The sequence below is a fragment of the Cebidichthys violaceus genome, unplaced genomic scaffold, assembly GCF_023349555.1.
Source record: "Cebidichthys violaceus isolate CVI_PGR_0920_01 unplaced genomic scaffold, fCebVio1.0.p SCAF_40, whole genome shotgun sequence".
Taxonomy (NCBI): Eukaryota; Metazoa; Chordata; class Actinopteri; order Perciformes; family Stichaeidae; genus Cebidichthys; species Cebidichthys violaceus.
In genome coordinates, this window is record NW_027176595.1 from 2,053,847 (window position 1) to 2,066,331 (window position 12,485).

At 42.6% G+C, this 12,485-nt stretch overlaps 1 protein-coding gene across 2 annotated transcripts in view; it reads right to left on the reverse strand.

Annotated features, from left to right (window-relative positions):
- Nucleotides 1-531: 531 nt before the first annotated feature.
- baiap3 (BAI1 associated protein 3) overlaps nucleotides 532-12,485 on the reverse strand; it is a 34,405-nt gene continuing 22,451 nt past the window's right edge. Inside the window, exons 15-34 of one of the 2 annotated variants that reach the window (XM_068727947.1) lie at nucleotides 12,324-12,441; nucleotides 12,004-12,128; nucleotides 10,809-10,899; nucleotides 10,539-10,595; nucleotides 10,311-10,408; nucleotides 10,142-10,193; nucleotides 9,858-10,009; nucleotides 9,619-9,742; nucleotides 8,816-8,956; nucleotides 8,521-8,616; nucleotides 8,019-8,234; nucleotides 7,655-7,723; nucleotides 7,482-7,561; nucleotides 6,491-6,599; nucleotides 5,872-5,943; nucleotides 5,696-5,779; nucleotides 5,288-5,408; nucleotides 5,087-5,210; nucleotides 4,813-5,018; nucleotides 532-4,629 (exon numbers count right to left, since the gene is read on the reverse strand). In XM_068727947.1, coding sequence (XP_068584048.1) covers nucleotides 4,526-4,629; nucleotides 4,813-5,018; nucleotides 5,087-5,210; nucleotides 5,288-5,408; nucleotides 5,696-5,779; nucleotides 5,872-5,943; nucleotides 6,491-6,599; nucleotides 7,482-7,561; nucleotides 7,655-7,723; nucleotides 8,019-8,234; nucleotides 8,521-8,616; nucleotides 8,816-8,956; nucleotides 9,619-9,742; nucleotides 9,858-10,009; nucleotides 10,142-10,193; nucleotides 10,311-10,408; nucleotides 10,539-10,595; nucleotides 10,809-10,899; nucleotides 12,004-12,128; nucleotides 12,324-12,441 — 2,239 coding nt within the window. In that variant the 3' untranslated portion in view covers nucleotides 532-4,525. Of the gene's footprint in view, nucleotides 4,630-4,812; nucleotides 5,019-5,086; nucleotides 5,211-5,287; nucleotides 5,409-5,695; nucleotides 5,780-5,871; nucleotides 5,944-6,490; nucleotides 6,600-7,481; nucleotides 7,562-7,654; nucleotides 7,724-8,018; nucleotides 8,235-8,520; nucleotides 8,617-8,815; nucleotides 8,957-9,618; nucleotides 9,743-9,857; nucleotides 10,010-10,141; nucleotides 10,194-10,310; nucleotides 10,409-10,538; nucleotides 10,596-10,808; nucleotides 10,900-12,003; nucleotides 12,129-12,323; nucleotides 12,442-12,485 lie in introns of those variants that run through there. The other variant, XM_068727948.1, reaches the window with a different exon arrangement.

Consider the following 12,485-nt stretch of genomic DNA (forward strand, 5'->3'; position numbering starts at 1 on the left):
TAATATTCATTTTAATTTTCTATACTGTATAATGTGAGGTTGCATGTATTTGTGTAAACATCTGGCCAGAATATCTGGTTTTTAATAGTCTATGGTTTTGAATGCAGAGAAAATATTACTGCCACACTAACAATTAAGAATATCTCAGTCGATAGATCCATTCATTATTTAAATATCACACTCATGTCCTTCAGTCTTTGTTTCGGGGAACATGCAGTATGTTGTTAACAAAACATGTCAGGAAATGTTAATATACTATGAAAGAGGTCACTAATATAGCCTGCGATATCTTAAAATCTAAAATGAGACATAAAGGCGTGTGCTGTTCAGATGGTCTGAGCATAGATATATGCTTTTAAATATATGTGTTGTTTTTTTTTGCGTGCTTCATCCCCACAACTCCACAGAGTAACGACAAAGCACGACACAAGCAGCTACTGTTAAGTTACATCACGAATAAAATGCTGTCGGTGTGAAGGTTCTGGCGCTCGGCCCTTGCTACAGTGTTTTTCCGTGTTTCTGTTTCGTGATCTTGTGTCCTTTGTCATCAAGGTACAATAAAAGTGCCACATTTAAACCGGCGACAGTCTTTAACAACTCCTAAAGGCCAGATTTGTGTTTGCTACTAAGCTCTTTTAACACGCAAAGACAAACTCAACATCATGGAGCATGTTTTTTTTGTTTTTTTTTCTGTGGGGGGGGTTGAGTAGAGGAGTTTACTTAACCTCATCTCATTAAAGGTTGAATGGTGGAAACTCTAAGCTACATTTGTGACAGTAAGGACCAGTTTCCTGGACTGTAATTAAGCCTAAATTATATCCTAACTACACTACAGATGAACTAATCCTACATTTAAGTCTTGTATTCGATTTCCTGAAGGAAGATTAGAGTTCCACCAGGTCTAAAGGGCCTTCAATTAAACCTGTAGTTTGAAAAGTCGGATTCATTCACCATCAGAGAGACGTGACAAATGCGTTCTCATAAATACTGTTTATGCTTCCATTATTTTGTCTGTTTTTCTGGCTCTGGGTTCCACTATATGATGAGAGTCTTGTAATCACAGGTGATTTACATTAACCTCGTTAGGTCGCTCTCTCCAGAGGACTAACACAGCTGACTGAAACTAAACTCATTAGTCCAGGATTTTGTATTCAAGAAAAAATATAGTTTTTTTTTCACTTTTGAAGACATGATTCACTCTTCTAGATTCAGACCTAATCCTGGTTTGATTCAAAACCTGTCCAGAAAACTGGGCCTTTATTCTTGCTACAGTAATATTAGCTCCTTAAGTCACAGCTCCTAGAGTAACATGTAAAGGTTACTCCACTATTAAGCTGTGATCAGAATTTGTGCTTTTCTGAGTTGTTTAGTAGTGTTTCAATTGCATAACAATTTCATATGTTCCACAAGTAATCCACAGTACTCTGATTGTTATTCCTTTTGGCAAAAAATACTGATGTCCTAACCTTCCAGTCACATAGCTTTGGAGGACTGAGAGCTGAGAGTGTTGAATTAAAGCGGTCAGGCAAATGAGAGCTGCAGCAGGCAGCGAGGTCTGGCCTTGCCCCTTATGTATAATTATGCCACTGCACGAGCTCATTATGCTTCTCATTTCTCTTTACCTCGAGAGATTCAGCCCCGCACTGAGACTCAAACTCAAATTTTGGTCCTTGTACAAACCCTGTGATGAACCTACGATAGTTTAAAGTTGGAATAACAAAAGGCCTTGTCGTCTTTCCAGAACTTTCTGAACGCTACATGAGATCATTAGCCGCAATTAGCCACCATCTGGCCACACACAGTGCAACACACTGTCATCTCTGAGGACGGTACGTCAGGGTCTACTTTCTCCCTTTCAATTATCAGGCGTCAGGGTCTCCTGGTGTATCCCCCTAACCATGAATGCTTCTGAATATAACTTCTGCTCCCTCAGGAAAATAAGAGTGGTTAATAATTCAACCAATTATTCATCAATTTGAACTCTATAAATTAACAAAAAATTTAAAATCTGTTTTATTTGTTTGGTTGGACTATGCTCATGTTTATACAATAGTTTAAGTTGACAAAATAGTAAAACATTCAAAATGAAATAAACTTGAAATAATAAATAAATAAAACAAACTAAATATCTTCTTGGTAATAAGTTTGATTCCGGCTGGCGACTAAACATTTAGGTAAATATGCTTATTCGTTTTTTGGGTGAGAACTTAATTCTGCTTAAAAGCTGTGTTAAAATGACACGTTGTGGTTTTATGGAGGTTCTGTGTGAGACTATTTCTTGACTGGGCTAACGGGTCACTTGTAGTCAGTGGGCTACCTCCCAAAGTCTTTTGTTACCACTCAGGGTGGCAAAGTCGAGTTTGTTTTTAAGAAGTATAAGTCTGTGTTGTGCGATGGTGTATTAGGGCCAGTGTATAGGAGCCGGTGGAGGGGGGTAAATTCAAAATCGTGAATTTACCCCCCCAAAAAACAAGGATACTTTCTGAAATTTAAGTGGCAAATTTACAAAAAAACAACAACAATATATGACGTTGTGGCTGACACTAATGCCATCCATCCATTCTAAATTAAAGTAAAGTAAATTATGGTCCCACTGAGAGTAAAATAGACCGTAAAGCGGAGGTATGCTAAGGACGTGTCTACTTTGATTGACAGGTCGCTGCCGCTACCAGAGCCGTTTACGACGTCTCTAGGTCACTCCTTCGCATTCCAAATATGGTCACTACCGTTCACCGGTTGCAAAAAAAGTCAAGATGGCGACGGCCATAATCCAAGATGGTGCCAAATCGCCGAACTCGAGGCTTCACAATGGCAGTCCACAAACCAATGGGTGACGTCACGATGACTATGTCCACTCCTTAAATACAGTCTGTGGTTTAGAGGCCATCCTAAACCATAATAACGGTTGGTGTTACCACAGTTTTGCACTCCACTATTTTTCAGAAGTTTTCTTTCTCGTAAAGTTCCCACTTTAATCTCAGAGAATATCCAATTGTTTTTTTTCTTTTAAATGTGTTACTTTTCAATCTCAGAGAATATCATACAATAGAATATTTTTTCTCGCAAATTTGTGCATTCTCTCGGAAATTTGCTATTTTCATCTCAGAGAATTTTGCAATTATTCATTTTATCAAGAATAGCCCAAATATGCCGTTGTGGAATATTTTAGTATTATAACTGAATAATTCAAGGAGTCTTGTGATCTTCAAGAAGTCACTGTCCCCAGCCAAGAAATAGCCTGAAATAACCTGAAACTGCAATGTGTCACTATTACAATGTATTTGTGTTGGTGAGCTTTAGAGGTGCTGGTAGGTGCATTTGTGTTACTGTTAGACAGAGCCAGGTAAACTGTGCTAAGCTAAGCTAATCAGCAGCTGGAGGTAGCTTACCATTTACTCTACTAGAGTGGCATCAATCTTTCTTTCAGTTGCTAACATATGGATTTGTAGCTCTCGACGACACACATTCAGATTAAATGAAGCTGTACAAAATAAATCAAATACTTCCTCAATGGGACATGAGTTCTCTACATGAACCTGTTCATTGTTCAGCACATTTTTCCTCATCTATGTATGACAGACATGAATTTGTGTCTGTCAATGTGCTGACTTTGCACAACTTTCAATTAGTGCGGTGTTGCAAGCAAAACTGTCACATATATTTCTGCAGAGACTGGTGTCAGACAGCAAAAAGGAAGTGAGTTAAAGGAACTCATCGAGGTTTCTGACCTCTTCAATGACCCATCGTGAGCTTTGTGAAGAGCAATCTGAGAAGTGGGATGAACCCGAGCGCGTGGCGCGTGCCTCAGGGGAGCGTTAGGTCTCCCTGCTGCTGAGCTGTCTGACCTGCCTTAAAACACCAAGACTCAGAAAGTGCAATCCCCCAAAAGCTATATATATGTCTTCATGATTTCCTTCACGGCATAGGTATTTTTATTCATAGGTATTTGTTAGTAAGCCACTGTATGAGGGAAATATCAGTGTGAGTTCAAGTTTTGACATCCTAAATAGGCTTTCATGCAATTTATCTCCACAATGTCCAAGGGGAAGGAAAAGTATGGATACCGGTTACTCCCCTGCAACTACTGAGCATATCTGAGGTATAGATTTAGACTCTGACTGAATACTATTGGATACATTAGCTACTTCCACAAAATAGTTCTGAAATGTTAAATCTATCATATCAAAGATCATACAACAAAGATAACAATTACCTCATTACAAAAAAATATAGACCGGTAACATTTAGGATCAACTATCCATTCAATTGTAAAATATAGTTTGACTGAGACAGCATAGGGTTGCACAGTGACAGGATGTTCATCTCCCAGTTAGAAAACAGCTCTAAGCTTCACCGTTTTCCTTTTTTTTTTTTTTTTTTTTCCTCTTTTCATTTTGGTATAGTTACTGAACAAACGATAACATTGGAAAAAAAAAATTCAAATATTGTAAACATCGTACCAGTACAAAAGCACATGTCGCAAGACGTGGTCAGAAAACACCAACACGGGCAGCACGGACAGCTTTTACTCCTCCTCCATTGACTTCTCAATCTCCTTCAGCCTGCGGACAAACTCCTGAGCCTCCCTGTCTCCGATGCGAGCGTCCAGCATCCTCATGATTGGCTTTTCTGGAGGGGAGAGCAAACAGATGAGAGTAGTTCCGACACCTGACACAAATATCTCTAGATTGAATGGCTTTTCATGTTGGAGAGGTAATTGGAAAACCCAGACCTACACCCTCTGGTCTCCCAAGAACCAATATTATGTTTGTGTAAAACAAAGATCTTGATACAGCCTGGAGCTATATGTACCGCTGGGTTTACTGCGAGACAGGTGGAGAATGACAGGCTGGACGCTCTTGCCGGCAGCTGAGGCGTTCGGTCTCCCCGGCCAGCAGAAGTCGCTGAGAGGAGCCACGGCTTCACCGGCGAAGTCGTTGGTGGAGAGCCAGTCATAGTCCATCACGGTGAAGGTCAGACAGGCGTACCTGTGTCTGTACTGCTCCGGACTGACGTGGCTGGAAGACACAGGAACAGATCAGGGTGTGCACAGACAGGAAGAAGGAGAGAGGTCAACAGCACTCACAAGTAAAAGAGCTCGTCGAAGACTGGGTGCAGGGTTTTAAGTTTCACTTGCGTGCGTTGACTCTTGGCCACAGGGAACAGGTGGTGAGGACAGAGCTCCACGATGACAAACGGGTCACTCAGACCTGAGAGAGAAGCAGGAACAGTGAGCGCAAACTCGACTTCAATACAACAACCATGCATGTTATTGTGACACTTTTACCGTTGGCATCCAGGGCGATGATATCCGCAGCGTGCAGAATCTCCACCGTCAGTCTCTGCTCCGGAGCATCATAGTAGCACTTCACACTGATCCGACCAAAGCGAGTATGTTTGAGTGTTTTCTGAAAGAAGTTTTCATATGTAAATGTGCAGAAACACTTGAAATGATGTCATAATATGTAAAAGAACAACTCCATTTTGAAGTTCCCTCCAGCAGAGGAAATATAGCATATATCAAGTCTACAGGTTGCAGAACCGGACAGCATCTTGTTTTTTTTCAAGAACCCAGGGGAAGGCAGATTTTCAATCAGAGGTAAAGAGAGACGGAGACAAAGGGTTGTGCTGTCCAATCAATACGGCTCGGTCCACCTTGGGGCTAAAATGAAACGGCCAGTAAGTGGAAACACACCTGTTGGGAAATCTTCTCCAGATAGTACTGTTCAATCAGCTCAAAGGAGGGACATTTGTTCAGCCTGAGCTCCTCATCCAGGACCTAAAACAACACGGAAAGAAAAGCAAAAAGATGAATAACACCTTGGGTGGGAAGGATGTAAATCCTAAAAAAAAAATGATAAGAACTCCTACCTTGTAGTCTTCACTCTTCATGTCTTCCAGGGAAAGACCCTCCCCCTTGACATGCAAGAACTGCAACAGGGTCTAAAGCATGCAAGAGAAAATATAAATACATAGAACTTGGAGATAAGAGTCTTCACATTCATCCCTCTCATTTCAATAGAATGAAGTCTCAGCATAGTAGGGAGACAAGTTGTTCACAGAAACAGCATGAAACCTCTGACAGGCAAACACGAGATCTGTCTGCCAAACTCCAAACTCAGCCCTGTCGTGCGGCATGCCATGACTTTTCATGCAAATCTGTCGCGTCCGCTGCCAGCTGGTGAAATTTGGCGTTAGACTATACAATAGCTCCCACATTGTCATTTATGAGGGTCCACGCTTTGGTGATGAACTACTTACCTAGGGACTTCATAAATATGTAATATATGCTAATGACGGCGCGGCGGCAAGCCTAGAGAGCTAATTAAAAGGATGGTGGTATCAGCAGCGATCATTATCTGTACAGAGTCGACACGTCTTCCTAAGCAGACTACTCCTCTCAGTCAAACTACACCAGACCTGGATATAGCTGTAAAAAAAAAAAAAAATAGTATTGTGGGATGAAATGCAGTGTAGCCTAACCACTGACCTCCACTGTGTACTGGAAGCGGTTGTAGAACTCCACCTGGACGCCCCTGTTCTCTGCGACCGCATCCAGGATCATCCGCAGGAGCAGCTCCCACAAGCTCTGGAGAACTCTACGAGGCAGCAGGCACAATGAGACGCCCACGCCTTTGTGTTTACCAGCTCTTTCAATAACACACCAGTACCCTCACTTAGCCTCATGCATGTTTTCACAGATAATAGCTTGATAATGATGAGTGGGAACACTGAGGGGTATTATTGTTATGCCAAAGCTTACAGTACACAATAGCACAGGAGTCCCATGCTAAATTGGTGCACATTTCATGCTTGGTCATCAGAAGCCTGGGTAGGCAGTTTATTTTTGGCCGACACTGGGCAAAAAAATTCCATTAAAAAAAACTTTGAGCGTATTGTAATTCAAGCGGTCAAGTCACGTCTCTTTGATGAAAGCCTCACGTCTCAAATGAATGACTACTACTTGTACAGGTTACTGTATGAAACGTTTACATTATGCCTGTGCTCCTCTGGTGGGAGGGGCTTAAGACAGGGAGGGAGGAGCTACAGGATGAGGGCCTGTATTTTCATTTTTTTTTGTCTTTTCTAGAAAACTGCCTACCATTTGAATTGCAGTTTGCTGAAAGATTAGTAAGGACTTTTTGTACAATAATGCTAAAAATAAACTACCAACCCTAGCTTTGATAATTAAAAAAAAAACATTCTACCACTGGGAGTTGCCATAGTGGCTTTGATGGTTAGTTTGCAAGACTTGCTGGGTATGTACCTGCTTTAAATAGCTACATGTGTCTGTGTTTCATAACTATGTATGTAATCTCTTATCATTAGCTGCGCAGGCTCACCAGATGGAAATGAGCAATTGGTGCGGATGTGGCACAATTATAACTCTAGTTATTGAAATGAATTTGCATTGTCCCTGTCAAACAGAAAATAATTGAAGTCATGTTTATAGTGAGGAGAGAGGAGAAGAAAGTAATTACCTCGTCAGATTCTCCTTCACAAGGTTTTCAGTGATGATCACCATAGTGTCTTGTAAGTACTTCATGAGGGGCGACACAGCCTAGAAGAATGGCACATTAACACAACATTACGCACCTACAAACCTCCACGGATACGTGAATGAATGCGGCAGAGAACCACCTGAAGGCCTTACGTCGTCGTTGTTGATGGAGTCTGGAGACAAGCTGATGTGCTGGATGTACCTCCGCAGCTCAGGCAGCATCTGCACAGAGATATCTTCTCATACACGTGCATGCAAGTACAGATACAAAGAGTAATCCAAATGTGCAACTTCATTTCACCGTCCACAACATCCAACCACATTTCATCTGCACTCCTAACTAACTGAATTTAGTGATGTACAAAAATGAGTGTTTCTTAAAACATATTTCATGAAGTCACTGCTCAGCCTGTCGAATGGACTTCCAAGGTTTTCACCGGCAGTGACGAATCGGCACATATGCGCACGGTGTCTCATACTATCAAGTAGTATTGCTCTGCAGGTTTGGGCACAGCACCTTGTCGGTGAGCAGCGTGATGAGACGCTTGGCTTCTCTCTGCAGGTCCAGGTCCATGTTGAACAGCTGCCCATTGAGAGCCTTGTAAACCTGCTCCTTCCCCTCCACCCCGCAGGACTCCTCCATGGCCCGCTCCACACCTTGCCAGTCCAGGTCCCGGGGCAGGTGACCCAGGAAAACGCGCACGTGCTCCGTGTTGTTCAGGCCGATGCAGAGCTAGCAGAAAGCGAGGAGGTGCAGAAGAGGAGAAGCAGAGAGGGTGGAAGTGGAGAAACAAAAGAAGGAAGAAAAAAAAAGAAGCAGGGCTACAGAGCAGTGGAGGGACGGGGTGCGAGTGTAAATGACTGACGACGACAAGAGGCAACTGTGTGTTTTTTGTGTGTGTGTGTAAACATATCTGATCTCCTGCTGAGCCTTTTGTGTTGAACACACATTTACACACGTCATTGGATACCCCCCCCCCCCCCCCCCCCCCCCAGTTCTGTCTTGCTACAGGCGTTACCTGCACTGTGAAGCTCTTGTGGTCTCGACCCAGCTGGTTCCTCTCAATCTTCCGTGTTATCATCTCTGAGTAGCAGACAGCCTCGCTGCAGAAATTCTGTGAAAGTAAAAAAAAAAAAAAAAAAAAGGTACCTGTTCTGTTATACAGATGACATCTACAGTTTCCTTTTTGACTCTGACTGGTTCAATCTTGTACCAATCCTGTTGTGTATGGATGCGAGTCCGCTCAGTGTCTTGTTGTGTTGTGCGATGTGCAGGAGGCGCAAAAGTGTGGCGACACTGAAGGCAACACTCACGTCTGTCAAACGAGTGACAAAGATGAAGGCCCCCGCAGAGTCTGGCCAGGCCAGCTGGAGCCAGATCTCCCGTACCTGGCTGAAGCACGTTACCACCTCCACTGCCGAGGAGCTGTGTTTGGCCTGATGCACAGGCTCCAGCTGCTCACAGAACACATGGAAACACAGCGTGTGACATTCATGGTGTGGCAATAAAACAGGTCACATGTTGATACTGTCTTTTCTTAAAAGTTCAGCGATATTTTAATTCAGCCTGTTACCAGTTGAATCAACTCTGTCAACAGTTAATAAATCCTTTACAAAACACTGAACACTTGTTATAAGCCACTAAATAAATATCTTTAGAACTGCTTATCTATATATTATACATTCTGAAAAACTATTTTTTTTTTTTTTTGGCATTTCACAAAGAATTTTACATTCTGCCTAAAAGTATTTGAATGTGCATATGGTGGTTGATGGATTATTAGTTCATGCTTTATTACACGCTATATAACTGTAGTAAACACTTAATGAATATCTTCATATAATAGATATATTGATAGACAGTCAATCCTTTTTCAAAGCAGCCATTTTGACATGTAGCAGGGCAAACAGAGGCGTAATTGATAAAATGAATTATGGTCCCATTCTATTTTGTGTGTCACAACCATTCCGGTGAGCCAACAATAGCATGGACCTAAATGGAACTGGGCCATGATTAACCCTATTAATTACACCTGTGTTTACCCAGCAACGACAAGTTAAACGTACTCTCATATTTGCTACCGACTACATATCTGTTAATGGCTGGGGCCTCTCACCTTGTCTGTTTCCACCGCTTTGCGAATTCTGTCACAGGATCTGTCATGAACGATCTGCAGCCACTTATGAATCGATGACTTGAACCAGTTATGAAAGCCCGTCAAGGCCAACATTTTCGCGTCCCTGTTAAGAGAGGAACACAAGTCCTTTTAAATAGATCTCTGAAACAAAGAACCACCCGTCAGAGCCTTTCATCGCTGCTGTATGAAATATGAAGAGAGTTGAACTGATAACCAACTTGAGAGGAAGAAACTCTCGAAAGCCTTTGAGGATGTTCAAGGACATGAAGAGCTCAAAGATGGTCTCTCCCATTGTCTGCGTCAGTCTGGAGCTCTCCTGCTCCAGAGTCCCACAAACACGCTCCATTGCTACATTTACGTCATCGGCTACCTGAAGGATTAAATCGTTTGACTCATAATTTGCTCAAAAACTGTGTCAGATTTAGCAACGACACTGAATGACTCACACGAGGCTGTAAAAGACTTGTTCACATGGCCTTTTCACATCATTTTTTTGATTTACCTGTTTCTCCAACTGCCTGTATGACGTGCTGAAGAAATCTACTTTCACTGCGCTGTAAGAGCAAACAAACAAAGGATGAAACGGCTTCAGTTGGTAATCCAAATCCGTGTTTCTGTGCCAGGTATAACGTTTACACATGGTTTTGTCTTTGCACAGCGTCGCTATTCACCTGTAGAAGAGTTTGTTGTAAATGTTTTGGGCTCTCTGTACGTCGGCGCACACGGAATCAACCACCTGAACCAGCTTCTTCAGCTGCTCCTCCAGAGTCTGCTTTGCCAACATAAAAATGAACGACACCCTGGATGTTTATCCTCGAGCCACAGTCAACGAGAAACGACAAGATGGAGAGACGTCCATCATCGGGACTTCTGTTATTAATGAATCAGCATGAACATACCCCATCCTCGGGTTTGTATCGCGCAATTAAGCTCTCGTACCACTCCACAGTTCCTTTCTGTTGAAATATGTACACAAATTAAGGAGAATAAATGAGCTACTTGAAGGCGGCCCGTGGAGTACATAAATGTAGTACACATATAGACATTGACCCGCTAATCAAGTCATTCATCAACAGCACCACAAGTAGTCAAAAACTCCACAGGGTTCCTTCAAGTGAACCTACTGTAAGACAAATGTTTTTGTTTTTTTTCTTTTATTGCATTGTTACCTTGACAGCAGTGGTGATGTCCAAATGCAGATCATTTCGAAGGGGACACACAGTCTTAAACGCCCGCATGTTCTGCATGTAGCCAATCCCCCTGGCATTCACAGACAGGAAAAAAGCCATTTACATTACAAGACTGATGTCTGGTCACATAATTCAAATTATTCTTAGAATATGACATATCATATAGGCACAGTAGCTTCAATCTCACTAAATGATTTGCTCTTAAATTGTAAGCAGGATCCTGCACTGTCTCTGCAGGAGAGCAGGGAGGCAACGTTTGGTGAGTCACTCTGAGAGTGTTTCTAAGAGATGAAGAAAAGATTTCCCTCGAGGTGTTGATCACTGGGCAGAGCTGGACTTCTAAGGAGGGAAGTTTCTATGGAAAAGAAACCTCCACGACAACAAGAACTTCATTAATTAGCTGATTTTACTGGCTGACATTCATGTGGAAGAGAATCCTTCTGTTGTGTCATGGTAACTCAAAGCTAAGTCGGTCCGTCAGACTTGATTTCGGAGCAGAATGTCTCTGCAATACCGACCAGATCACTATCAAACTCAACGCAGATATCTATGGTCTTCCATCTGTTGTGTTTCTCATGGTTTGACGGAGACCGGAACATCTCCTGATGGCCAACACATTGGTTGATGACAATGTGTCATAAAAGTAATGCTCGGAATCCATGAAATTCACTGTGGATATTCATGTTCCCCAATGAATGAATGTTTGTGATTTCCTCCAGCTGTTGCTTGACGTAAACAAGCAACATCAAAATCGATATGATCTATATCAGTCGACTGGGTCGGGACCCACGGGTGGGTCGCAGGCCATTTTTATCAGGGTTGGATTTGGTCACTGACTTTACTAACCAACACTATGTTATGGAAGATAAAAATATGTCAAAATATGTATGCTATGACCACAATATGTTGTATATATATCAAATAACATCTACCTTTAAGGTTGTATACAACAAAATCTGTGGTCAGGATCAAACATTCAACATTTTGAAATGAGAAATGAGCAATGATTATTGTATATTATGAAGATATTTGTGTTTAGGGAGCCCAACACTGCTTCCTCCACAGAGTATGACTGAGTGACTGACGTCTCTCTGCGTCTGCTGGGCTGAGAGGCCGAGCGTCTACCTGGTACGGCAGCAGTGTCTGACGTGATGCGATGGCAGTGTGACTTTACCTCAGCATGAGCTCGTAGCGTGTAATGGCAGCGGCGCTGGTGCAGGGGAAAACCTGACGCATGTTCTTCATCAGGCACAGGCAGTGCTCTGTGTACAGCCTGAAGCTGTCTGACAGCTGCCTCTCCTGGACACAGGAAGGGCCCTCAGTTATAGCTTCAAGTACACTTGGCTGTGAGACATTTTTGGCTGGACCAAAAACCTTGATGCATGTCAGTGAAGAGCTGAGCTAATGAGGTGACTGTTTCCAGATGGTGAAAGGTTTTGTGTTTTTTTTTTTGTTTTTTTTTTCTTACTGAGAGGCCAATGGCTGAAAACCTACCAGGTCTCCCCTCACAGCGGTGGGGTCCCACTCTGCATCGACGGCCCTCAGGAGGCGCAGCAGCAGGGAGTAGCACACCCTCTGGGTCCGATGGTGGCTGCTGTAGCACTGCCAGCGTCTGGGTTAAAAAACAAAACAAGAGCCTTTTTTACCTGACGCTTA